This window comes from Volvox carteri, assembly GCF_000143455.1.
Source record: "Volvox carteri f. nagariensis unplaced genomic scaffold VOLCAscaffold_44, whole genome shotgun sequence".
NCBI lineage: Eukaryota > Viridiplantae > Chlorophyta > Chlorophyceae > Chlamydomonadales > Volvocaceae > Volvox > Volvox carteri.
In genome coordinates, this window is record NW_003307587.1 from 929,835 (window position 1) to 955,915 (window position 26,081).

The 26,081-nt window shown below is 59.1% G+C and overlaps 1 protein-coding gene across 1 annotated transcript; it reads left to right on the forward strand.

Moving 5' to 3' along the window:
• Positions 1-920: 920 nt before the first annotated feature.
• Positions 921-25,652, forward strand: VOLCADRAFT_65073 (target of rapamycin, growth-regulatory PI3K-like protein kinase; the record flags this gene model as incomplete). Its single annotated transcript, XM_002954584.1, has 49 exons — positions 921-1,153; positions 1,416-1,476; positions 1,902-2,063; positions 2,295-2,498; positions 2,654-2,847; positions 3,186-3,307; positions 3,467-3,573; positions 3,833-4,045; positions 4,328-4,432; positions 4,726-4,810; positions 5,314-5,526; positions 6,140-6,258; positions 6,605-6,791; positions 7,080-7,213; positions 8,102-8,200; positions 8,473-8,640; positions 9,217-9,366; positions 9,885-10,028; positions 10,391-10,612; positions 11,276-11,487; positions 11,948-12,020; positions 12,227-12,380; positions 12,558-12,682; positions 13,113-13,265; positions 13,546-13,647; positions 13,933-14,094; positions 14,302-14,441; positions 14,665-14,755; positions 15,110-15,373; positions 15,876-16,047; positions 16,332-16,459; positions 16,854-16,934; positions 17,433-17,582; positions 18,066-18,197; positions 18,895-19,025; positions 19,391-19,499; positions 19,754-19,960; positions 20,106-20,283; positions 20,706-20,851; positions 21,330-21,395; positions 21,668-21,772; positions 22,115-22,273; positions 22,677-22,876; positions 23,310-23,451; positions 23,658-23,876; positions 24,212-24,286; positions 24,491-24,653; positions 24,978-25,090; positions 25,446-25,652. 49 exons carry the CDS (start codon positions 921-923, stop codon positions 25,650-25,652), a joined length of 7,281 nt encoding a protein of 2,426 aa, XP_002954630.1.
• Positions 25,653-26,081: the final 429 nt, after the last annotated feature.

Genomic DNA, 26,081 nt, shown 5'->3' on the forward strand with positions numbered 1-26,081 from the left:
AGTTGCAGGTTAAGTGGTCCTGGGGACACGGGCCAGCCGTATTGTTTCTCAGCCAAACAGTCTTTACGCCTTAACTAGCGTGGCTTCTGCTTAAGCGCAAGAGCTTCTCCTTCCGTAGCATGTTTTGCTGATCAGCACGCACTCCCCCTAGATGTAAGGCTCCAGTGCTGTCTTTTAGCTAGGGGTTTCTTTCCTCTTTCCTCGTCAAGTATCCCCTTTCGATCAGGCCTTTCTAGCACAGAGGCAATGATTTGCAGCAACGGATAGCCGGGGGATTGACGATTCTTCGGATTATGCCCTTGAGGCGTAGGAACAAGTGGCAAAGCCTGGCAAAGGCAGACGGATAACATCATCCACGTATGTGCATATGTGCAAGCGTCCACAAGGAACGTAGGGCTGAAGGGAGGATGGCGGGTGGCCAGTAGGCACGAGTAGTGCAGTGGACCGTGGATCAAAATCTGGTTGCCGGGAGCATACGTTCGCCGTACGCACGTGACGAGCACAGGAACCGAATCTATTGAAACTAGCAGTGAAATATGCTTCTCAGTAGGTACTATGTCAAGGCATGCTGAATGGCTCTAGCCGCCCGCCAGTTAGTAAAATGGCAACCGCATCTGTCGATAGGGCAGACAGCTTGGCCAGTAGGTTAGAGTGCTGTCGGAGCGATTCAAGCTAGGCAATTATAGAAAGGACACCTTAGCGCTAGCTGCCTCTGTTTAATTAAAACCCTCGTCGGCCCGTTTATGCTCGCAATTACAGGTCTATAGCGCATGCCCTTCCATACATACAATATATCGGAAAGGATAACTTTTCTTATGAACAAAGTAGCGACGTGAAGAGAGGCAAAGCTCGGGCCGCGATGACCGCAGCCCACAGTTCTTCACAGCCCTGTAAGCTCTGTTGAGCGGCTACAGACCATGATGTTATCAGGTGTTGGCCCGGCTACGGCTAAACCAGTTTTCAAGGCTGCCGACACGCTCTCTCGGCACCTTGAGGAGTTATGCCGCCCTGGTGCATGGGAGCGCCGTGCAAAGGATGGGGATAAAGGCCTCTTGGAGTATGTTGAGGCGGAGGCACGGGACCTTTCTTTAGAGGCTTTCGGACGGCTGATGTCCGACCTCTACACTCGCATCGCCAGCATGCTGTTTAAGGGGTGGGTATTCCGCATCCATGCGGGAGATGTTGGTGCAGCGCTGTGGGGTTCTGGGCGTGAACTGCGTTCCGATAGTTGATGTGTGTTGTGTGGGGTGCGGTGCCGTGGATGCTGTTGAGTTGCGCGTACCCGGGGGTTCAGACATTGAGTTATTATTTGGTTTGGCGGCATGCTATCCTTCCAGAATTGTATGTATGCTGTAAATGCAAATGTCCCGACCCCTGGAAACATGCCCTGTAACCCACCCGGCGTTCGCACCCAGGAACGACATCACCCGTCGTATGGGTGGCGTGCTTGCGATTGATGAGCTCACTGATGTCAAGGTGAGATTGCCGTAGCGCATAACGCACTTGCCAGCAGATGGAACCGGGACCCTATGGCGCCAACCACTCACTTTGCATCCTGGGGAAGGGAGCCATGGGCCCTCGACGTCACGTTCCTTCACCCACCGTTTCCTCTGACCGTGCTTCCCTCCGTCCCCCTCGTTGCTTGGCTACATCGGCACCATGTCGACGGGGCCGACATTCATTGCAACTTTGGTTTACCACCAGCATTGTCCCCCTCCCCCCGCTTTACACCCTTTACTTGGCAGCAGCTTCACTCCTCCGTGATTCGTTTCACCCCCCCGGCCGCTTTACTCCATATTCGGGGTCGGTTCAGTTCAGTTCACGGGGGCTAGGGTGGCTGAGTCCTTGCCTTACCGCCCGATATACCGCTACCTCCTCCGCTCGCTCTGCCACGCCTGCAGCTCTCGGGTGATGACGCGGCCAAGACGTCCCGGCTGGCCAGCATGTTGTCCCGCGTGCTTGAGGACAGCGAAGATGCCACACTCAGTGAAACAGCGGCACACACGCTGGGGCACTTGGTGCGGAGCGGTGGGGCCATGACGTCGGATATCGTGGAGAAGGAAGTGAGTGGGTGTGGGCGGGGGACTTGGACGGCACGGGCGGGCTTGGGCAATGGCATGCCGGTAGCCCCAGTGGGAGGGCAGCCGCATGGAAGGAGGACGAAAGGAAGTGTTTCGTACGGAACAAACAGCACTAATGAGTACCTGTTATGCATTCCTGCATCTTATCCAGAACCAGTCGTCGTCCCCCCACCCTTCCCATTCCCTTTTCCCTCTCCCGCACCCCACCCTCAGATCCGCCGCGCTCTGTCCTGGTGCGACCCCCACGTGGAGCCCTCCGAGTCCCGGCGCCTCACCGCACTGCTGGTGCTGCACGAGGCGGCGGAGTCGGCCCCCGCGGTGTTCAACGTGCACGTCAAGAGCTTCATCGATGCAGTGTGGTTCCCCCTTCGGGACCCCAAGCAACACATACGGGAGGCGGCGGTGCGGGCTCTCAAGGTGGGTCTGAGGCCGAGTAATGGTAACCGGTCCAACCGGCCGTTGGAAAGCCCACCCGCCCTGGGGACCTCGCCACGTCGTTGAATCCCGTAGTGCGTCGTAGCGACTTAGCGATCCCCGTCGCTGCGCCTGCTCCCGCACCCGACCCCACCCAGGCTTGCCTGTGTCTGGTTGAGAAGCGTGAGACTCGCTACCGTGTTCAGTGGTACTACAAGCTTTTCGAGCAGACCATGCGCGGCATGAAGCGGGACCACCGCACGGGCTCCATGCCCTCGGCGGAATCCATCCACGGATCTCTGTTGGCGCTGGCGGAGCTGCTGCAACACACCGGGGAGTTCATGCTGGCGAGGTGGGTGCGTGTGGGTACGGCTGTGGGTGTCTGCGCTGTACTGCAGTTCCACCGTGTTCAGTCAGTCCTAAGCGGTGCTCCTGAACCCATATACACGCACACATACACATACACACGCAAGTCGGTGTCACTCACCCCCCTCTTTTCCTAGACCGTAGCACTCTTTCTCCACCTTGCCCCACCTAGCCCTACCCAGCCCCCCCGCACCAGGCTCCCGCAAAGCCCATCCAGTTGGGGTCCTAGACCTCCCGCTGACCTTGCCCCTAGCAACCTCATGTGGTAGGTGCATGAGAAATTCCTGTCCCCATCTCCATGCCTGCCTGCTTGCCTGCCTGTAGGTACAAGGAGGTGGTCGAGAACGTGTTCCGTTACAAGGACAGCAAGGAGAAGAACATCCGCCGGGCCGTCATCCACCTGCTGCCCCGCATGGCGGCCTTCTCACCGGAGAGGTTTGCATCAGGTAGCTGAGCCGCCTCTGCTCACCCCCCCCCTCCTGGCCCATCCCTGCCTGTCTCATCCTCGCACCCGCGCCTCCGTGCGCTCCGTGTGGCCAAGTGCTGTCGGCCGCCCCGGATCCCCTCTTTCCAACCGTTTATCCGTATCCCCTGCCCACCCGCAGAGTACCTATCTCGCGCCATTGCGTTCCTGCTGACGGTGCTTAAGAATCCTCCGGAGCGGGGGGCGGCCTTTGCAGCGCTGGCGGATATGGCAGCGGCACTGGCCCGAGTTAACTGTGCTGCAGGTGTGTGGGTGTGGGTGTGTTTTGAGGAGGAGGAAATTCCGCAAAGGTATCACGGGGGTAAGGGCGGCAGAGCCAGCGATTCACAGGCATTCGGGAGTCCTGAACCTGTCCTAGGGGAAGGGACCATGCCATGCCGCCACAAGGAACCGTTAGAACCCGTGCTAATGTGGTCCTGTGTCTCAACGGCTCGTGTGTTACGTGCCATGCTTGTGCTGGTCCTCAGGCTTTGAGGGCTACCTCCAGCCCATCTATGCAGCCATCCGGGAGGCGCTGTCCGTGCCCCCTGCCGCCCGTGCTGCTGCGCGGCCCCGTCCCGCCACCTGCCCCGAGGCGCTCCAGTGTGTGGGCATGTTGGCAGTTGCGCTGGGCCCGCTGTGTCGGCCGTACGCGGCTGCACTGATTGAATCCATGGTGCTGACGGGCATCAGCGAGGTGCTGGTGTCCTCACTGACACAGGTGGGTGGTGGTGGGGAGGGGAAAGGGGTAAGTAGGCGGAGAGGGATGTGGAGGAAAGGTGCGAGCGAGGAAAGCTGCGAGCATACCAGTCCCGGGTGAGGGCTGGGCCTGGTCACGCTCTTTGGTATCCTATCGCCCATGACGCTCTGTTGCCCGTACTGGGCAGTAGCCTGCGTGTCCGTCTTGGGAACCGGGGTAGCGCCATTGGTTGGTTTTGTTGTTGCCCCCTGGCACCATCTCCTGACACACCCATCCCGTGGGGATACGGCCCCCCACCTCCAGGTGGCCAATGCGCTTCCCGAGCTGCTTGAGGACATCCAGTACCAGCTGCTGGACCTGCTGAGTCTGGTGCTCTCCAAGAGGCCCTTCAACAGCGCGACAACGCAGGTGATGATGAGGGGGAGCAAGGCGGAAGGGTTGAAAGGCGGAAGTGCAGAGACTGGCCGTAATATGGGGCACGTAGCTACTGTAAGACCGCAACATCGCGTACATGCGGAAGGTGAAAATTCACAGCCATGGACCGCAGGATGACGATACAGGAGGGACACTTGAAAGTGGTGGTCGATCGGGTTACGTAGTTTGTGCACGCAACAGCGCATATGCTCCCCACAATATGCCCTACCTACCACCACCCACTTACATGACCTACCCGCCGGCCGCATACCATGCTGCTACCACAGCCCAAGTTCGCTGCCCTCAGTGCGGCTATCGCGGCGGGGGAGCTGCAGGGCAACGCCCTTATCAAGCTGGCGTTGCAAACCCTAGGTGAGGGGGGCTGGACGGGAGGGGACTGGACTAGGCCGGGTCCGGGTCCCTCCTGGTGCTCCCATGCCCTGTCGCGAAGTGTGGTCCCCTCCACGCGGGGTGTTGGGATTGCGGCCAAGCTGCTCCGGATCTGGGTGCGTCAACACGGAAATGGGAAAAGAGCCGAGCTGTGTATGTATGTACAATGCGTATTTACCTGACTTCGAGACTGGGCGGGAACGGAAAACATTCCTTTTAAATGGATTTGGATCTTGTTGGATCCCGTCGGCCCAGCCGGTGGGCGCCACACGGCAGGAACCTAAAGCCACTTGCGAACGGAACGTTGAGAATGCCAGTACATCATGTACAGCAGGAGGATGCAGCACGTTGGCGGGTGTAGCTATCACGTCTGCAGTGTTCGCTGGGTGTGTCCCCTTTTGGAGGTTGGCAGTGCACCCACGACGCGCCCTTTTCCGCACCGCTCCTGGACGCCCTTGCCGGGGCCCCTCACGTCTTGACCCCAGGCACCTTCGACCTGGGCGGCATACAGCTGCTGGAGTTCATGCGCGACCACATCCTGGCCTACACCGAGGACCCGGACAAGGAAATCCGCCAGGCGGCAGTGCTGGCGGCGTGCAGGGTGCTGGAGCGCCACGCCGCGACAGCTCTGTCGGCCGCCGCGGTGGGGGCCGGCGGGCGGGCGGTGCAGCAGCTTGCCAGCCAGCAAGGTGTGTCGGGTTTAGGATTCCGGGAAAGGTTGTCTTTGAGCTTAGTGAGAGAAAGCTAATCAGGACTTGCCGCCGCAGCAGCTGCAAATAAGGTTTTTGGGACTTTTCGTTTAAGCCTTAATCTTCTGTGGAAGCGAACGGATATGAATTCAATTATCAAGCGGGTTTCACTGGGAGGGGGTTGGGGTCAATGTTTGCTATTATGGGGCTTCCCGCAAATGCCAGTGATTACTGGTGCCTCTTGAGCCATTCCTCCCTGCATGTGTGTGTATGTATGTATGTATGTATGTATGTATGTATGTATGTATGTATGTATGTATGTATGTATGTATGTATGTATGTATGTATGTATGTATGTATGTATGTATGTATGTATGTATGTATGTATGTATGTATGTATGTATGTATGTATGTATGTATGTATGTATGTATGTATGTATGTATGTATGTATGTATGTATGTATGTATGTATGTATGCTGTCCCGGTCTATCTTTAATAACGTCTTGCACCACCATGTCGTAGCCACCTGGCCACCTCCGCTGATCCCCCCCTCCCTCTGACCCCTCTCTTACTTGTGTACGCTAGGCGGTGCCGCCACCGCCGTGTGGCACACTCGCGTAGTTGAGCGGTGTGTGAACCGGCTGCTGGTGGTGGCCGTTGCGGACTCCTCGGAGCGAGTCCGCAAGGAGGTGCTTCTGGCGCTGGTGGCCACCACGGCGCTGGATGACTACTTGGCGCAGGTCAGGGGAGGGGAGGGGAAAGATCGGGTGACCAGGAAACGGCGCCTGTGGCTCCTGTGGCTTCTGGAATGAATATTGGAGAGCCTGCGAGCTGGCATAATCGAAGCGCAGACGCAGATCATGATTGCGTAATGAGTGATGGAGGGGCGGGGGGGCTGTTGTTGGGAGTTATCTGGGATCTGTAGTTTGAATTGATGCAACCACTGCGTTATTGCCCTTCAGTCACCATGTGCGATATCCCGGGTTGGACGTCGTGTTCGCGTTCCCCTCCTCGGCTTCTCGTTTCCTTTTCTGATTTCCTCACTGCTGTATTGCCATGCATACATTCGTACGTACGTGCATGCAGGCGGACTGCCTTCGGGCTCTGTTTGTTGGCATGAACGACGAGAGCTGCACGGTTCGCGCACTGGCCATCCGCCTGGTGGGTCGTCTGGCGGACCGCAACCCCGCACATGTCAACCCGGCGCTGCGGAAACACCTGCTGCAGCTGCTGCACGACATGGAGTTCAGCCCAGACAACCGGGCCAGGGAGGGTGAGTGGCGGAGCGGTGAAGTGCGGTGTGGTGTGGTGTGGTGTCGCCTCGCGGTGTGGTTGGGGCGTCAGCGCTGGGTGTGGAAAGTGGGCTGACTTGGGCTCCAATGTCGCAATGCACCTCGCAACTTTGCCTGCCGTATGTATGAGTGAACTGCTACATGTAGGGGTGACCCGTTAATCCGTGTTGGTGAACTATCTACCGGCGTCTTGCACATCAATAACCCACCCCTCATTCACCTCCCTGGCCCTTGTTGCCCTTCGGCCCCAACCGCCTGCACTGTCGCAGAGAGCGCCTACCTGCTCGAGGTGTTGATTACCAGCGCAGCCAAGCTCATCATGCCGTACGTCTCGCCCATCCAAAAGGCTCTGGTGGGTAAGCTACGTGGCATCGGTCCCAGCATTCTGCCCACCGCCCTCGGGGTTGCCATTCCCCTGGGCACCAATGCGGGCGTCGTACAAGGTAGGTCAGGAGACGACGTGAGGGTGCAAGGGGAGAGGAGGGGTGGCTGCTGGCTGAGTGATGTGGCGATCGTGGGAGTGAGGGGTGGGCCCCTCTTGCGATGTTAGGTAGGTAGACAGTGCTACGACAGTGCTACGTGCGGTGCTGGTACATGTCGATGCAGACCCCTCGTGTATGGGTGCTGCCACTGAGTATTACGTTGGTCCAGTCCCAAGCTCATGTCCGCGCGTCGTAACGCGCCTTATGCCCTTATGCCGTTATGACTTCTTTTCGCCCCGCTCCAAATGGCCCTATCCTCGACCCCCTTCCTGGATCAGCTCCCCTGGGCAGTGCTCCCAGTGCCGCCTCCTCCATCATGGGCTCCACGTTGCTGGGTGGTCCCAAGGACGTGGTGCCGGGAAGTGGGTCGACTGGGGGTGTGGCGGGAGGGGCCAGCAAGGCCAAGAGCGCTATGCACCGAGGTGACCTGGTCAACGAAAACAACGTTATCAAGGTGGTTGGGGCGGCGAAGGGGATTGGGGCAAATGGACGAGGGCAGGGAATGAAGCAGGTGGCAGGGGATGGATGGCCTTGCACTTCATGGGCTTAGGTGAAATTTTTGAAGATGATGGAGGGCGAGTGAAAGATTACCGGACATCTATTTATGGATTACCCGGATATGAACATGTTTGCAGACTGACTTGTAGGTGCTTAGCCTGGCTTGTTTGACCTTGGGCCGTGACGGGGTCGAAACCAGGGAGGGCTCCGATGGGGGCGGGACTCCCTGCCTGCCGTCATGGCTGCTTCCAAATCCTTCGGTTCAACCCCCCTCCACCGCGTCCTCCTCGTCCTCGTCTTCCTGCTTCCAGACGGTGCTGTCCACGCTGGGTGCGCTTGCGGAGGTTAGCGGCACCAACTTCCGGCCCTTCATCAGCGAGGTGGTGCCGCTGGTCATTGAGGCAATACAGGTGGGAACGTGAATGAGAGTGCGGGGGCATGGGGGGGGGTAAGCAGGGGCTTCCCATTACTGCTGTCGCCATGGTCTGTTGTTCGGAATTTCCAGCCGCCCTGCTTTCACTGCCTTACCCGCACCAAGCGCAACGGAGCGGTAAACGGCCGATTTGGCGAACTTGTTAACTCACCTGGAAAGCTCTAGCTGGTTAGTTGCTCCAGGCGGTTGATGTGTGTGTATGTATGTAGTGCATGTTGTCCTTACTCGCTCTCTCCCCTGTTCCCTCAGGACAACTCTGACGCCCGGCGGCGGGTGGTGGCAGTCAAGACCTTGGGCTTCATTGTGTCCAGTTGCGGAAATGTGATGGGTCCCTACCTAGAGTACCCGCAGCTGCTGTCGGTGCTGCTGAGGATGCTGCACGAGGGACATGCCGCACAGAGGAGGGAGGTCATCAAGGTAGGGCCGTGAGACAGTCCGTGTCGCCCCAATACTCCTACATGTTGTACATATCAGCATCAACGTTCGGCTGTGTGGCTTATCTTGGGACCGGCGCTCCTCACAGCGGCGGCCAGGTGCTTAGGTCTTACCGACCTGTGATTGCCACCCGTGCGCGTCCGTTGGGTTTGTACAAGTCACGGCGCATCTGGTGTCCCTCAAGTACGTGTGTGCTGCTGCTGCTACTGCTGGGTCAGAGCCCTTTTGGGCCGGCTCATCGGTTTTATGCCATGTCGGAGGACGGACTGACTGTTTCGGGCGGCTGGAGGTGTGTATGCACTCCTGCCCAGGTTCCCTCTTTCCTCCTCCCTCCTAGGGCCCTAGCTGGTGCCCTCAAGGACCCACTGGGGGGCTTTACATGGTCACGTGCCCCCTGTGGCAACACCCATTATGACGTCGCATTACCGCATTACACACGGGGTTACTTCCTGTCTCGCACCACTTTCGACATACAAACATGCACACATAACATCACATTCACGCGCCGATGAGCCCTCTTGTGTTTGTTTGACTTTGTTCCCTTTGATCCGGACTCAGGTCCTGGGCATCATCGGCGCACTGGATCCGCACACGCACAAGGTCAACCAGGCCAGTCTGAGCGGGGAGGGCAAACTGGAGAAGGAGGGCGTGCGGCCGCTGCGACATGGCGCCGGGGCGGCAGCCGCGGGTGGCGGCGGGGGGGGCCTGGTGGGCGCCAGCGGGGACGCGGGACTGGGTGAGTACGCAGCCGTACTGCCGTACTGGGATTGGTCCGGAGCCAGAGGTCAGGATCAGGGCTGGAAAATAGAGGAATAGAGGTATTCCTCCTGCTGCTACGAAGTCCTTCTCCTAAATCCCTCCCCAGCCTCCCATGGGCACGGATAGGGGGTTGGGGTCGGGAGAGCTGGTTTGCTTCGTTGCCTGACGACCTGACGACCTGATGATGTAAATCTTCTGCTCCCCTTTTCCGAACCAAGGAAGTCTACCTTCCGCTCCTCTCCCGTCTTCCTCTCGAACTCCATGTATATGCAATGCTGCGGATTCGCTACGGATTTTCATTTTCCCTTCAATCGCCCCTCGTGCCGCTCTGCCGCTTCCCCATGCCCACTCCTAACCCCTACCCCCCGTCTACCTCTACAACCCCTTCCTTTCTCCTAGCTCCTGGCGATGATGGCGGCGCCAGTGGCGACCTGCTTCCGTCCTCCGGCCTGGTGACCTCCTCCGAGGACTACTACCCCACAGTGGCCATCAACGCGCTCATGCGGGTACTGCGGGACCCGGCACTGGCCTCACAACACCTGGCGGTCATACGGGCGCTGCTCTCCATCTTCAAGGCGTTGCAACTCAATGTGGTGCCGTACCTGCCTAAGGTGGGCGGTAATGGGAGAGGGACGTTGGACCTGGCGGGAGTGGAGATTGGCCTCTGGACCTGATACGGGTTTCAGGCTGCGAATGCGATTTATAATCGGTTGGGTAGTCTGCTGGGCTGGCCTGAGTTTGTTGTCAGTTTAGAGCTTCAGGGTGCTCTGGCTTATCCATCTGAAGCACTGGACTGATGGGGTGAGCCCGGTGCCCCCGCCTCAATGACCCCAACAAATACTCCTATGTATTCCCGTGACTTGGTTTCCTTGCTCCACCTTGTCCTTCTGCTCATGTACCTTTCTCCAATTGCTCATGTGTTCACACGCAAACACACACGGGTACGGTATGATGCGGCACGGTACGGCCACAGGTGCTACCCATCCTGTTTGGTGTTCTTCGCGGCGGTGACGAGGCTCTTCGTGAGGAGATCCTGGGCGCTCTGCGGGCGCTGGTGGGGTACGTGCGGCAGCACATGCGCCGCTTCCTGCCGGAGCTGCTGCAGCTGATCCATGAGTTTTGGCCGACCTCACCTCGCACCTGCCTGGCGCTGATTGCGGACTTGGGGGTTGCACTGCGGGATGACATACGGTGGGTCGACGGGTTGCGACTGATGTAAAGCAACCGCACCTGGAAGAAAGGGTTAAGGAGTTCCAAGTATGCCGAACAGAAGAAAGGTCCCCGGGGAGTGGGGCGCACCTTTGTCAATTACCAGTCGCCTGGCACGACTGGAAACATGTAGGTGGTAGCAAGCAAGGAAGAAGAGGAGGATGCCTACGGGGGCAAGAAGGGGCCACAACAAACTGAGCCGCAAGCGTGTGTACCTGCTCCTACATGTCTATACGTGCGCTTGAGTACCTGTGTGTCTGTACGTCCCAGATGCGCAGTTTGTAATGAGTGGTTTGGGCCCCGGGAGGCGCAACGTGCGTTCAGTAGCTGCGTGTCAGGCCCGCAGCGCGGCAGTGCGCCGGGCTCATATGCGTGCATGTGAAAGCCTTGCTTACCGCTGGCCCGAAGTATTGTCAACGCCCATTGGGCCCGGTGCTTCCCAACATTCTTGTATCTGTTCTAGTGTTGCTGCTCTTGGGTGTCCCAGGCTCCCCGCCGGCGCACCGAAAGGATGCTGTGTGTGTGTGTGTGTGCGTGTATAAACTAATGGCCACAAGTATTCCACTAATGATATCAATCCCGCGGCAAGAGGGGGAGGTTCCCTACGACTGATGATCACCCCCCGGGCCCACCGTAACCTCGCAGGCAGTATGTTCCTGAGCTGCTTCCCAAGTTTGTTGCGGTATTTGGCGAGGCGGAGCGGTCTGGCAGCTGGGACCTGGTGCGTCCGGCGCTGGGGGCTCTGGAGGCGCTGGGCTCCGCGGTGGACGACTCTCTGCACCTGCTGCTGCCCTCCATGGTGCGACTGATCAGCCCCTCGGCCAGCTCCACTCCGGCGGAGATACGGAGGGCGGCGCTGAGGTGAGGGGCGGCGACGCGCGGGAGGAAGGGAGCCGCGTGGAGTGGGGGAGTGGAAGAGGAGTAGTTGGGGGGGATGATGTACCGGTTGAGGTGGGGACCAGCGGGGACAGCGGGCAGCTGGATGATAGGCACGCAGGCTATGGGATGGTTGAGGAGCGGAGGGCTATCAGCTTAGTGGATGGCTTGCCGCGAGCCGTGAGCATTGAGTGGTGGGCCAAGTCCGAGGCCGTTCTGCTGCCCCTATTGGCAGATTAGGCATTCGAGTTGCCCGCTTCACTTTGCGGTGTGCATCATCTTTTCACCTCGTGGGCTCCAGTTCTGTGTCGCTGGCAATATGGTTCCAATACCTGATGTAGGTGCTGGTGCACCTGCCTTAGGCGGTGAGCCACCGGGTCAGAGAGGCTTTTGCATGGCTGTAGAGCTCTTATCCCGTCCTTGTTCCTCCCTTGTTGCGCGTCAGGTCCATGCGCAAGCTTATTCCACGAATGCAGCTGGGAGGCTACGCATCAGCTGTGCTACACCCGCTGATCAAGGTAGCCGGGTGCTGCGGGTGCGGCTCCTGTTGCGGCTGGTGACGGTGGCAATTAAAGGGCAGCCTGTCTGTCTTACTGCGTTTGCGGCGGCTGTTACTGGTAGCCGTTGCACAAGCGCCCAAGCTGGCCCCCCGCAAACCATGGTACTGCCGGTCATGTGAGGACACCGCACCAACATCACTCAAAATGTAACGCACTCTGCGCAGGTGCTGGATAGCCAGAGCGATGAGCAACTTCGGCGGGACGCAATCGATACCATTTGTGCTGTGGCGGTGTGTCTAGGACCAGATTTCGCCATCTTCGTGCCAACGATTCGCAAGGTGCGTGGAGGCGTGGCATCTGAGTCTGATAGGAGGGCGTGTGCTGCTGGCTGGCTGGCTGGCTGGCTGGCTGGCTGGCTGGCTGGCTGACTGACTGACTGGCTGGGCGGGGCCCTGATCGAGTGCGGGGCTTATCTCATGTGGGTTTGCATCGGTCGGGTCCTGGTTAACCCCACTGCCGCCATGGCGGCGCCAAAAAGTGTGAGCAGGTGAGCAGGTGGGCGTTTTGTTGACCCATCTGTGCATGTCTGCATGTGTACTGAACCTCCTCCGGTGCATTCCTTTCCTTCCTGTCGGGTGCGGCCTCCAGATCTGCCAGCGGCACAGATTGCACCACGAGTGGTTTGAGCGGCTGGCGCATAAGGTCTGCTCCGTATCGCCGCCCTGCATGAGCGATGCGGAGGACTGGGAGGGAGCTGCGGTGGGTGTCAGTGGCAACTGGGCCATGGAGATAGACCTGCTGGCGCGCATGCAGGCGGAAGGGGGAGGCGGCCACCAGCCGCCACAACCGGACACAGGTGATAACAGACCGGGTGAAACTAGCTGGGCAAGTGCTGCGTCATGGCAGGAGGGTAGAGACCTTTAGGTTTTTTTTTGTGTGTCTGGGAGGTTTCGGGCTGCTGGAAGGAGGGGGCTCAGGGGAACACGAAGAGCTGACTGACTTGCGGGGCCCCGCTTCCTCACGTTTGCTTGGGCCCTCCTCCTTAACGCTTGCCCGCTTGGCCGCCTTGGCCGGCACTGTTCACCTCCATCCTCAGGGCCTCCCCCGAAGCTCTCCGTCAACGCGGGGGTACTTCGCCGCGCGTGGGAGAGCAGTCACCGGGTGACGAAGGAGGACTGGGCGGAGTGGATGCGGAACTTCAGTGTGGAGCTGCTCAAGGAGAGCCCCTCGCCCGCGTTGAGGGCATGCTACGGGCTAGCACAAGTGCGTGCCGTTGCGGATGGCTGGGTGGCTGGCGGCAGGGTCCAGTTTCCGCCCGGCACAATGGGTGCAGCGCAATCCATGGACACCGTCATGCGTTTGCTGCTGTTGAGCGCAGCTGGAGTGCTAGGTCTGTAACAGTCGGCAGTGTGGTGCTGTGCGCGCGGATTGTATCACGGATGTCTTTCGCTCCGTCCCTCGTTCGCGGTTCGTCTTTCCCCCCGTGTCTTCCTCCGCCACGTCCCGCCACACCTGATCCGCCCATAAATTTATCGCGCCGCAGGTCCACCCCACCATGGCTCGTGAGCTTTTCGCCGCTGGCTTTGTGAGCTGCTGGGCGGACCTGGACCCTGCACTGCAGGAACAGCTCGTGCGCAGCTTGGAGGTGAGCTCGGCAGCTGTGTATCTGTGCGTGTGTCTGCTTGTCTGTCTGACTGTCTGTCTGTCTGTCTGTCTGTCTGTCTGTCTGTCTGTCTGTCTGTCTGACTGTTTGTCTGACTGTCGGGCGGCCGGGCGTTAATCTATGCGCATACGTGTGACGGTGTTCGGTAGGTGGGTTACACCGGAAGGGGTGTTGGAACGTCGCCGAGGGCAGCAGCGGTGGCAACGGGTGATAGCCCCGCCTCCCACTGAGGGGTCCCCTTGCCCCTCTGGGCCGACTTCCCCCTAGGCCGCGCTGGCGTCCCCCACCATTCCCCCCGAGACCGTGACGGCGTTGCTCAACCTTGCTGAGTTCATGGAGCACGATGACAAGCGGCTGCCCCTGGACACCCGCACACTGGGGGCGCTGGCGGAGAAGTGCCATGCGTTCGCCAAGGCGCTGCACTATAAGGTGGGTGGGTGACCGGTGCGCCATCGGAGGAGCGAGGAGTGAGGAGTGAGGGGCTAGGAGAGGGGACGGAGGGAACAGGGGCTGCCTGTCGCTGGTGATGGATGGCAATTACCGTCCTTATCCCCAACCCCCGGTTCTCAATCATAATCCGCCGCTGCTGTTGCTGATACCTGATACTGCTCCGTTTCGCTGCGTGCGCCGTCTCAGGAGTTGGAGTTTCAGACCAGTCCCCAGACCGCCATTGAGGCGCTCATCCACATCAACAACCAGCTGCGACAGCCCGAGGCAGCTGTGGGTGTGCTTACGTATGCTCAGAAGCACCTGCACATGGAGCTCAAGGAGAGCTGGTGCGTGTGTGTGAAGGGGAGACGCAGCAGTGGGGGCTTGGAAGGTGGGAGGTGGGAAAGCGATTCCGATCCCACCTAGGATGGAGCTAATTCCTGCGGGATACTGGGGTCGTGGATTGATGCGTCAGTTCCCATCACCTCACTTGAAGCCAATAGGAATCCACAAACCTCTAGGTCATGAGTATACCTTGTTTGCGCGCCCGCCCCGACGCGTACAATGCAGGTACGAGAAGTTGTGCCGGTGGGATGAGGCGCTGGATGCGTACGAGCGCCGCCTGCAGCGGGAGGCCCCTGGCAGCATCGAGTACCACACGGTAAGCAGCTGTACGGCAGGTGCAGCGAGGGGGGGGCAGGGTTTTGGGAAAGACGATCGTGGACCCAGACGTCTTCCAAACGTGGCCGCGAATGTTCCGGAACAACCTGCGGAGTGAGATGGGGGACAGTCTACTGGGACTATACTGGGGAGCCCACTAGGTATGAGAGTCCAACCTAGGGGTCGCTTGCGGTGCAGTGAGTGTGTCTCCTCATCCAGGTGTTACTGTAGGCGTTTGCCGGAGCTGTCGGGCTGTGTGGGGACTGCAGGGTTCGTTGGACTCACATAATCATGTTGACTCTCGGTGCAACCGGTCGAGTCCGTTCCGTTCCGGTTTCCGTTCCCTCGCCCCCAGGCCCTCCTAGGCAAGATGCGATGTCTGGCCAACTTGGCGGAGTGGGAGAACCTGTCCAATCTGTGTCGTACGGAATGGCGCAAATCGGAGCCGCATGTGCGCCGGGAGATGGCCATGATTGCCGCACATGCCGCCTGGCACATGGGCGCCTGGGAGGAGATGTCGTCGTATGTGGACACCATCGACAACCCTGATGTGGGCCCGCAGAGCCAGACCGGCACTGGGGCCTTTTTGCGAGCTGTGCTGTGCGTGAGGAGCAACCAGGTGTGTGTGGCACCAGGGTACTGCGCGGTGCCCGGATAGCTGGTGTGTGCCGGCGCATGTCGGTGGGTGGGGATCAATCCTGGTCTTGTATGCCTCTTACCACAACCAGGGAAATGGAACTGAAAGTAATTCCTACTTTGGCTGCGTGTGGCTGCGTTGCAAGTTTACTTCCTCTTGCAGTCGCTCGCGCGATCTTTTTGCGCCCACCAGCTAGGCGACTTTCTCCCCATGCCTCCGGGTCGATGACTTCATTGCGTTTCACTCCCACCAGCAGTGTCGGACCTCTTGGTCACCGGCAGTTCATTTCCCACTTTCTCGCATATGATTTCCCCCCAACACCCACCACGTGTTGTTTGGGTTGTTACTCAGCTTGCAGCGACTTCCGCGCTGTTCTAGTCCCCATTCTCTCACTGACCCACTGTGGGTTTCCTTAAAGAGCCATCCTAGTCCTAATGAGCTTCCCACATGCCCATTCTCTCCCTGCCTCATTGCCGGGCCCCAGTTCGAATCCGCCAAGGTGCACGTGGACCGCGCTCGCGAGCTGATGGTGACTGACCTTGCCGCGCTGGTGGGTGAGAGCTACGAGCGGGCCTACACGGACATGGTGCGGGTGCAGCAGCTGGCGGAGCTGGAGGAGGTGGTGGCGTACAAGCAGGCGCTGGAGCGGCGAGCGGGTGAGGGGGAGGAGGGGGAGGAAGGGGGGATGACATTGGGTTTCGGGGTAATGTGGCTCTGGAGCAACTGCCCCGGGTCGCTGTTGAAGGCCTGATAGCAATATCCTCTTCATGCCAGAAGCTGGCGCCCTTCGTCAGCAGTCCTCCCCGTGTTGCCTTATACGGCCTACCACCATAGTACGTGTGTTACTAGATATGTCCACGCCCGCAGGAGTCCATACATCCGCATGTTCATACTCTTTACCCTCCCTCCCGCCGCTCCGCTCCGCTCCCAGTCGACCCAGCGGGCTCCGACTCCCGCATCAGCTTCATCCAGCAGCTGTGGCGAGACCGGCTGCGGGGGGTTCAGCGACACGTGGAGGTCTGGCAGAGCCTCTTCTCCATTCGCAGCTTGGTGGTGCCCATGGCGCAGGTAGGGTGGGTGACGGTGTAAAGGTTGGGGAAGGGAGGGAGGGATTCCCGCGGTGGGGGCGAGACAGTGAGCAGGGGCGTGGTGGTCGTGGTGGTGGTGGTAGTCACCCGGGGCCACGTGTGCCGAGTGCCAAGGGGGCGCTGGGTTGGGTATTGGGTTGTGCGCTCTCTCTTGCGACTTGTGGGTGCGGGCTGGGGAAGCACATGGCAAGTGTGTCCACGGACCCGCATTGAGCGGACGCGGGGCGTCACAGCCTGTTTCCCCGGATGTTGGTCCCTGCAGTGTTGACATCGCCCAGCCCAGGTATTGGCAGTGCAGGCAGTATGTATAATGGAGTAGCTAACCCTACTGTAATCTTGAGCTAACGTCTAGCGCCATCGGGGTCTTGACGCAGGACGTGGACAACTGGCTCAAGTTTGCGAGCCTCTGTCGTAAGAGCGGACGGCAGCGGCAAGCCTACCGCATGCTGCTGCAGGTGCGTACTATCGCCGTGTGTGCATGTGCACGCGTCGTTGTGACTGCTGCTTTCTAGGTGGCTGAGGGATGTTGGGCCTATCTGACCGACCTGAACAGACTCCTATGTGGGGTTCTCCTATGCGGGTGAATGACCGCCGATAGGAGGTTTGGACGGGTGCGGCATTGCAGCTGGCCGACTGGGTGACTAAGTAACTGACTAACTGACTAAATGATTGACTGGCAGCTGGGATGGGAACTCCGAATACTGTCAGTGCAAACCGTGAGGCGAAATGCCTTGAGGCCCTGTGCGCTTTGTTGAGTTGCTGCTGTCTGTGTGACCTATCTGGGTTGTCTTGATGCAGATCAGAAGGTGGTCATGCGCACCTAATTATCCGGCCGCCCGGCTGTGAATAGCAGTGCATGGTTTTACCTTTTCAGTTTTCATGTGTGCCTGGACTTATCGCCGCCCTTGTCCCATGTCGTCGGTCGCCTCTTCCTCCGTCCGCTGCCCGTGCAGCTGCTCCGCTACAACCCCATGTCCATCAACCAGCGGGGCCAGCCGGGGTACGGCGCCGGTAGCGGGGCTCCCCACGTGATGTTGGCCTTCCTCAAGCACCTGTGGACGCAGGGCCAGAGGACGGAGGCGTGCAACCGATTACAGGACCTGGTACGCACCTGGCTGCGACTGCACGGAAGGGGCTCCGGAGCTGCAAGGAAGGGAACACCAGGTCCACATCACATCAGACCACACCAGCACGTAGGGGGAATGGAGCGGGTTGCAGCTGAGTGGGTTTTCAGGTTTTCTCATGTGACTTACAAGGAGGGGGGATCCAGGGAGAGTCCGATGAAGGCTGTGTAATGTAAGGACTGGTCCGACATAATGGTGCCGAATACGCTAGTTTGATGGACTGCCTCCTTTGGAAGCGTTACACGCGTGCCGTCGTGTCCAGCTCTCCTGCCCGCGGCGCAGATTGTTGATCCCATTAAAGCACATACATACGCACACGCACTCACGCAGGTCCAAGAGTTGCAAGCAAATGCGGTGCCGCCAGCGGCGGCTGCCGCCGCGGCAACGGCCGCCGCTGCCGCAGCCGCTGCGGCAAGTACGGCAACCACGGCCGCCGGTGTTCCGGCTGCCAGCGCTGCGAAGGCCCCTGCTGTCGCGCCCACTGCCTCCGCCACCGCACCCGGTGGAGGTTCTCGCTGGTTGGACCGGCCCCAGGCGTCCCTCAACGGCCGGGCTTTCCTCCGACTGGGCATGTGGCAGTGGGCCATGAACGATGTGAGTGGTTTTTCGCGCTTTGCCCTGCTGTGCTGATGTGTGTAGACTGTAGGGGCATGTAGACGGGGGTGCGGTTTTGCACGGGGGCGTGACGGGACCACAGGGTTGACATAAGGGAGACAGAATGGTTGGGTGGGTATTTCTCTCTGGGTGGGATTATACAATGAGCTATGCTGTGGAAACGGTTCCGGGGGAACGTGGGGAATACGGTGGTTGGTATAACAGGAAAAGCAAAAGGAGTAGAAACGTTCCGATGTCGTTCGTCGTTCTGAATGTTGCAACGAGGCGCCGAGAGGGTTCGGTCCCGGTGTAGTGATGCCCATTATCTTGGGGCTCGCCAGTGTGAGGCTCGTTTCCGCGGATCCCTCCCTCCCTCCTCCCCTCCCTTGGAAAGCACATCACGGCCTCTGGGTGTTGTACGTGACTGCATACATGACCAGGTCCGCATTTCGCCTCCTAGCCCACCTACCCGTTGTCCTCTACATTACTTGCTGCCAGACACCCGCAACTTCAGTTTCTGGGGCATGTGATGGCAGGTGGTCGGAACGGAACATATGTCGCTGTCCTCGCGCTCCGGCCAGGTGGTTTTAGTGGGTTGGGTGAACCCCGTCATCCGTATCCCGTAATACTCTGCCATGGTACTGTGCCTATCCCGGCCCTATTTTCTGCTGTCCGCGGTGTCCTCGCTACCGAGCAGAAGCTGGACAATCCCGCGGTCATCAAGGAGAACCTGGAATCGTTCCGCTCCGCGACCGAGCACGCACCCAACTGGGCCAAGGCGTGGCACCAGTGGGCGCTGTTCAACGTGGCCGTATCGGTGCACTACAGGTACCTAGGGTGGCGTGCGGAGGAACAACAACCCGCCAACACATCAGCCGCTGCGCGTGCCCTTCGCTTTCCTGCCCTGCCTGGCCCTCGCCGCCTTAGTGATTACCTTGCCACGGTAGCCTCTGTTGCGATTCGAAACCGACCGCCGAAACTTGCACTTCGTCTGTGCCGCTCACATCCGAGTTATGATTTGTGAGGCAAGGGGGCGTCGAGGTGCCGTCTTGCCTGTTGCGCGTTGTTGGAATCCGTTCACCAAAGCTAGCTGTCCGGCTCCTCACTCCCTGAAACTTTCCTTCCCTTTTTAATGTAAAAAGACGCCGGACCCTGTGTTGCCTGGACTCGTTTTTCGCCCCGATGTTCCCCAGCACGCGGGACGAGACACTAGCGGTGGGGCATGTGCCGCCCGCTGTGCAGGGCTTCTTCCGGAGTGTGGCGCTGGGTCAGGCTGCGGGAGACCGCACCGGTAACCTGCAGGTGGGTAGGGTAGACACCTGAACACCATCCTCTACCTGGATAGCTCCTCGCGTACCAATTGAGGCGAGAGAAGGCCCAGGAAGGCGGGGAGAGAGCTCCGCACTGCGGTGCTGCAGCGTGTTGCGTTATTGCTTTTGACCTGAATGGTCTTACTGTATGTATACCGTTAAACCGGTCGATCTGTGTTAGCTGCCTCGGCAGGTCCTGTACTGTCTGGTATGAAGCTAGCAGCTGATGTGCCCATTGCCCTTCAGGACATTCTCCGTTTGCTGACTCTGTGGTTCAACCACGGGGCCTATGAGGAGGTCCGAGCGGCCCTCCAGGAGGGCTTCCAGCTGGTGTCCATCGACACCTGGCTGCTGGTCATTCCGCAAATCATTGCGCGGATCCACACGCACAATACGGACGTGCGGCAGCTCATTCACCACCTGCTGGTCAAGATTGGTCGGCATCACCCGCAGGTGCGTGAGGGGGAATGGACAACCGTCTGTGTGTGTGAGTCGGTGTGCATATGGTTTGAGGCGGCCCAGCTTACCTGCCTGCCACCACTTGGATTGTGCGTTGCAATCCCGTGTTGTCCGTCCTTCCAACCCGCCGTCCCATCAGGCGCTCATGTACCCACTGCTGGTGGCGACCAAGTCTCAGAGCCCCGCTCGGCGCCAGGCAGCCTACTCCGTGCTGGAGTGCATTCGGCAGCACAGCGCAGCGCTGGTGGAGCAGGCGCAGCTGGTCAGTGGGGAGCTCATTCGGATAGCCATATTGTGGCATGAGATGTGGCACGAAGGTGAGTCGTGGTGACGCCACGCTCGCCTGCCGGTTAACCAGGGAAGTGGAGGGGTTAGGGCGCGGAAAGAAACGGGATCCGAAGATTGAGAAAGGGGTGAGGGGAAAGGGGCCTCTCCTGAGGGCGTTGAAATGCTGCGCGAGAGGATGTCTGTCTGTCTAGATGTCTGCCTGCCTGCCTGCCTGTCTGTCTCTGTCTTTGCGGCGCGGGTGGGTGCGGCAGGGGCGGCTGGCCTGACATGACTTCCGAGGCTGAGGACAGCGGCACCCTGTCGTTGCGTCGCCTGACGGGCGGAAGGTGCGGGGTGCTGAACACGTACATTTCTCGTGTGAGATAACTTTTCACACGCCGGCCCTTTTGCCGTCCTCTTGGGGCCCCGCCTCCACTCTTCCTCCTGGGTGTGTTGTCCTGGCTGTGTTCAGGTCTTGAGGAGGCCAGTCGGCTGTATTTCGGAGAGAGCAACGTAGAGGGCATGCTCAACACATTGCTGCCCCTGCACGAAATGCTTGAAAAGGCGGGGCCCACAACACTCAAGGAGATTGCATTTGTGCAGTCGTACGGAAGAGAGGTGCGTTGCGTGTGGTTGGCCTCCCCGGGAAATGCAAGTACGGACACACATACATACATACAGGCACGAGGTGATTAATGTGCCTAGCTGCACCTCATGCAGCAGCTGCTGCCGTAGCTTTAGTTCATCCCATGGGGGCAGCAGCCCCAGCAGCCCCGTGCTGCATGCTTACTCCTGGAGGGAAGATGTGGCCAAGCTTTGCGGGGTCTGGAGTATGTCAGCGACAGAGCACCGGCAAGCAGTTGTTGTTGTTGTTGTTGTTGTTGTTTGTTGGATCCCCAAAGACGGGCGGATAGACTTGGCGTCGCAAGCCTGACTATCGCGCAACCCACTTTGGACCCGAGTCCACCCGCTCTGCCGGATGGTATGCTTGCGTCCCTCTCTTTCTATGTAGCACATGGTCACGTCACACCACTTTCACTCGTCTGAAATTGCAAATTGCGGTGCGCCTAATTCGCATCTATCATACTTCCTGCAGCTGTCCGAGGCTTACGAGTGGCTGATGAAGTACAAGGCCAGTCGGAAGGAGGCGGAGCTGCACCAGGTGAGAGAGAGAGAGAGAGGCGCGGGGAGGCGTAGTGGGAACGAGTATACAGAGCGATGCGTCTAGGTATCCCGGAACTGACTTATGATGTTAGTCGAGGTCGCGTTCGGCCTGGGTTCTCCCATCCGCTCCGCCATACTCCTTAGAAAGGGATGGGCACGGATGTGAGCCCTCAACCCTTACCATAACCCGCCGTGGCGTCCTCTTTTGGATCTGGCCACCTTTTCATCTGGCACTTCAACGCTTTGTGCACCCTGCTTCCTCCGCTTCAGGCCTGGGACCTATACTACCACGTCTTCAAGCGCATCAACAAGCAGCTCCACTCTCTCACCACGCTGGAGCTGCAGTACGTCAGTCCGGCGCTCGTGCGCGCGCAGGTGGGTGCCCTTGGAGGGTCTTCACGTCTGTGCGTGTGTATGTATATGTATGTGTGTGTGTTACTTTCCAAGCAGCGAAACGAAGCGGGAGAGAGGAAAGGGGAAGTTGCTGCCCCCACTGGTGTCCTTGTCACGTGTCCCCTGTCCCCCCTGTGCCATCACGTCACATCGTGTCTGTGGTGGACCAGGTCACTGGATTTGGGACCACGAGAGGTACAGGTTAGGACCGCAGTCTGCTAAGGTTGCACAAGTGGAGCGAAGCAAGCCACTTGCGGCTGTGTCCTCTGACAAAAGGGCTGACACCCGCGGCACACTGCGGCCTGTGCTGCTCCTTTCCTACAGGGACTGGAGCTGGCGGTGCCGGGCACGTACATCGCCGGCGAGCCGCTGGTCACCATTGCAGCGTTTGCGCCGCAGCTGCACGTTATCTCGTCCAAGCAGCGGCCCCGGAAGCTCACCATCCACGGTGGCGACGGCTCGGAATACATGTTCCTGCTCAAGGTCAGTGGAGCCGCGTGTACCGCGCGGAGGGAGGGGGGCCCTTCTCTCCGCGGGAGGCGGTCTGACTCCTTGGGTTGGGAGGTGGTGAAGAGGAGGGTTCCCAGGGCGGGAGAGTTACCCCGCTTGACATCCTCTCCGCGGACTCCTAGTGCCAGACCGGCGTGATGTACTGCCGGCGGCGGCGGTACATTGCGATCGGCGTAAGCAAACGCCATTAAGCAGGCTCCCCCATGCCTGTATGTCCGTCCGTATGTCCACGCGTTGATGACACACTCGCATGTAGCGCATGCAGACCATGCAGTTCATTTATGCATCAATATCAACCTCGCTACTCCGCTTTACTCTCCCGCATATCCCTCCCGCAGCCCCTTGACTGTCTTCATTCCCCCACGCCCCCATGCAGGGTCACGAGGACCTGCGTCAGGACGAGCGTGTGATGCAGCTGTTCGGTTTGGTGAACACCATGTTGGCTCACGACCGCATCACTGCGGAGAGGGACTTGTCCATTGCGCGTTACGCCGTCATCCCGCTCAGCCCCAACAGCGGCCTCATTGGTTGGGTGCCCAACTGCGACACCCTGCACGCCCTCATTCGGGAGTACAGGTGCAGTGGAGGGGGAAACAAGGGGGCCCCGGGAAATGTGTGCACATGTATGTATCTATGTATGTATATGCGTGCGCACGCACACGTCGGCACATATATATATTATATAGGGAGGTGAAGGAGCAGACGGACAGCAATGTGAGATGGGTCTCAAGGCCTGTATAGACTTGTGACGAGAGGGCAGTTTTCTGCCCTCTTGTGTCGATGTCGCGGCTCGAGGGAGGCCTTTGCTACTGCTGCAAAAACCGCTGCTGCTGCATGGCTGCCTTCCGTGCTGACCACATTGCATGTCCCTGTGAGTGTGCGACCCCGGTCAGATCTTCTGCGGCCCTGTGTCTAATCTGACGTGGTGGGTTACACTGCTCTTGTAATCCGGCTTGGTCTAGTCCGACCTGACCTTGTGACCTGTATCTCTACGTCATGTCATTCTCAGGGAGGCTCGCAAGATTCCGCTCAACTGGGAGCACCGGCTGATGCTGGGCATGGCACCTGACTACGATCACCTGACGGTCATTCAGAAGGTTGAGGTGTTTGAGTTTGCATTGGACTCAACCAGCGGAGAGGACCTGCACAAGGTGGGGAAGTGTGAGCGGATGTAAAGGTGGTGCTGGGTGGTGGGGAGGGGTGTTAAGGGCCCCGCGGCGGTCCTCCGCACATGAGTCAGTGGATCAAGTCAGTTTCACTTTTCATCTGTCGAGGCGTTTTCCTTTCCCCTGCGCTGTGCGAGCTGCTGTTTCGTGTCTTATTCTTTACTATTTCTCCCTGCTCTGCGTGCGCTCAGGTCTTGTGGCTCAAGAGCCGGAACAGCGAGGTGTGGCTTGACCGCCGTACCAACTACACTCGCTCTGCGGCCGTGATGTCCATGGTGGGCTACATCCTGGGGCTGGGTGACCGCCACCCCTCCAACCTCATGTTGGACAGGTACAGCGGCAAGCTGCTGCACATCGATTTCGGGGACTGCTTCGAGGCGTCCATGAACCGTGAGAAGTTCCCTGAGAAGGTGAAGAGGGATCTGAGCTGGGTCAGGTTGGGCTGGGCTAGCTGAAGTCAACGCAAGCGCGCACACGGAGTATGGCAGGTGCCTTGGTCCGTAAGGGTTTGCAGAGGACGTCCTTTCGCTCTCTGGAGTGTCGACCTGTGAAACGACGCAGAAATAAATACCCGCCTGTGGATTTTCGGGGTGTGTGTATGTTTGTACGCAAAGGGGCCATGGAGAACGCCGTGCCTCTTCCCCTTATGCGGCAAGGGCTGATTGAATGGCTTGCCAGGGCGACGGACTGGCCTAACGTTTTCGTGTTGGGCCCGCACTTCGTGGCCTTCTTCGCGCCCTCGCAGGTGCCCTTCCGGCTGACCCGCATGATGATCAAGGCAATGGAGGTTAGCGGCATTGAGGGCAACTTCCGAACCACGGTAAGCGGCACTCATCCGCATTCCAGCGGACTCGACGCACAGTCGCCGTCTGCCACCCGCGATTCCGTTAAATGGGCTGCGCTGTGTACCTGCGTAACCAGCAGCCTCTCTGGCCTCAAAGCTTTACTCCATTCTACATCCAAATCCCCACTTAGATGAGCTCCAGCCCCCCAACTCGCAACCTAAACTACTCCTCCCGCGCAGTGCGAGAATGTGATGCGGGTGCTGCGTTCCAATAAGGAGTCCGTTACGGCCATGTTGGAGGCCTTTGTGCACGACCCGCTCATTAATTGGCGCCTGCTAAACACCACGGAGGCGGCCACGGAGGCGGCACTGGCGCGAACCGGAGACACGGCCACAGAAGCGGGTGGGTGATGTGTCGTGCTCCATGTGAATGTTGTGGTGGTAGGCGCCAGGTCAGGCCACCAAAGGGCCGGGGCATTTGCTAGCTGGCACAATAGAGGGGGTGAGGAATTGGTTTTAGTGGGTTAAAACTGCGACATCTGATTCACCGCGCACAGACTGGTACCCAACAACCCTTCTATCGACCAACTCATCAATCGACCTCTTGAACCGAAATGCATGTCCGGTGTCTGCCTGGAATGAAAGGAACTCTTCACATGCCAGCACGTGTGTATCCTCATTGCCCCTCCAGGCGCCCATGGGGCCCGAGATGCGCTGGGCGGTGGAGCGGTGAGGGGTAGCACCTCCACAAGCCTTACCTTCATGCCCAGCCCCCCTCGCCGGGAGACCCGCGAGAAGGAGCTCAAGGATGCTGTGGCGCAGCTGGGGGATGCCAACGAGGTAGGAAACCCGGGGGTAACGGGGAACTGACATGGGTCCGTCTAGAAGGACCTTGATTGCACCACCCACTGGCGTTGCGTCGAACTGCAGACGTGGTCGTTTTCGATTGTATTAGTAGGGAACAGCTCGGCACGATGTCGCCCTCACCTGGGCTTGCGGAGCCCATCATCGCCCATGTTTCTGGCCGCTCCCAAAAGCTGGTTCACTGGAGAGGCTGCATCGCCCTGTCTAGTGCCGTTTGGATTTCGCTGGACGACAAAAGTTACGCACGACGAAGCCCACCTTACGCACACATAATCACCCATGGGCCTCAATCCACTACTGTCGCTGCTGCTGTCCATCCCGGCCCCTACAGGTCCTCAACACGCGTGCCGTAGAGGTGATGAAGCGTATGTCTGACAAGCTTATGGGGCGGGACTATGCACCGGAGGTTTCAGTGGGTGGAGGTGCTGGCGGCGTGGAGCCAGACAGTGTGGCGGCGCAGGTACAGCGGCTTATCCACCAGGCCGTCAACCATGAAAACCTGTGCCAGTCGTACATTGGTTGGTGCCCGTTTTGGTAGAAGAACGATTGGGAGTCTGCTATCCTAAAGTTTTGCGGTCTATTATGGACGCGTTGGTGCGGTCCGGTACGAACGTTGTCGTGATGGCAGTCTGGTTGGCGATCTGGAGAGGCAGCGGAAGTGTTCGGTGGTAAGTAATAGCGAATAGCTGTTGTTTCTCGCTTTGTGACAGGATTTCCTTCTGGAAGGTGTCAACGCGATATTGGTCAGGATGCGTCGTATAGTCGGATGGCATTGCCACAACGCAGGTGCCGCTTGGATGAGGGGTATAGTGTGTATGGGGAACGGCTGGCGGAAGTGCCTTGTGGTAGATGTTTGTTTGTGTTTGGACTACGTCGATGACCTGCGTTGAGGCCGTTCGGGTCCCCAGGGCCGTTCGTGGGCCAATGTTCGGACTATGACACTGCGCACCGTCAGAGGGTCTGACGG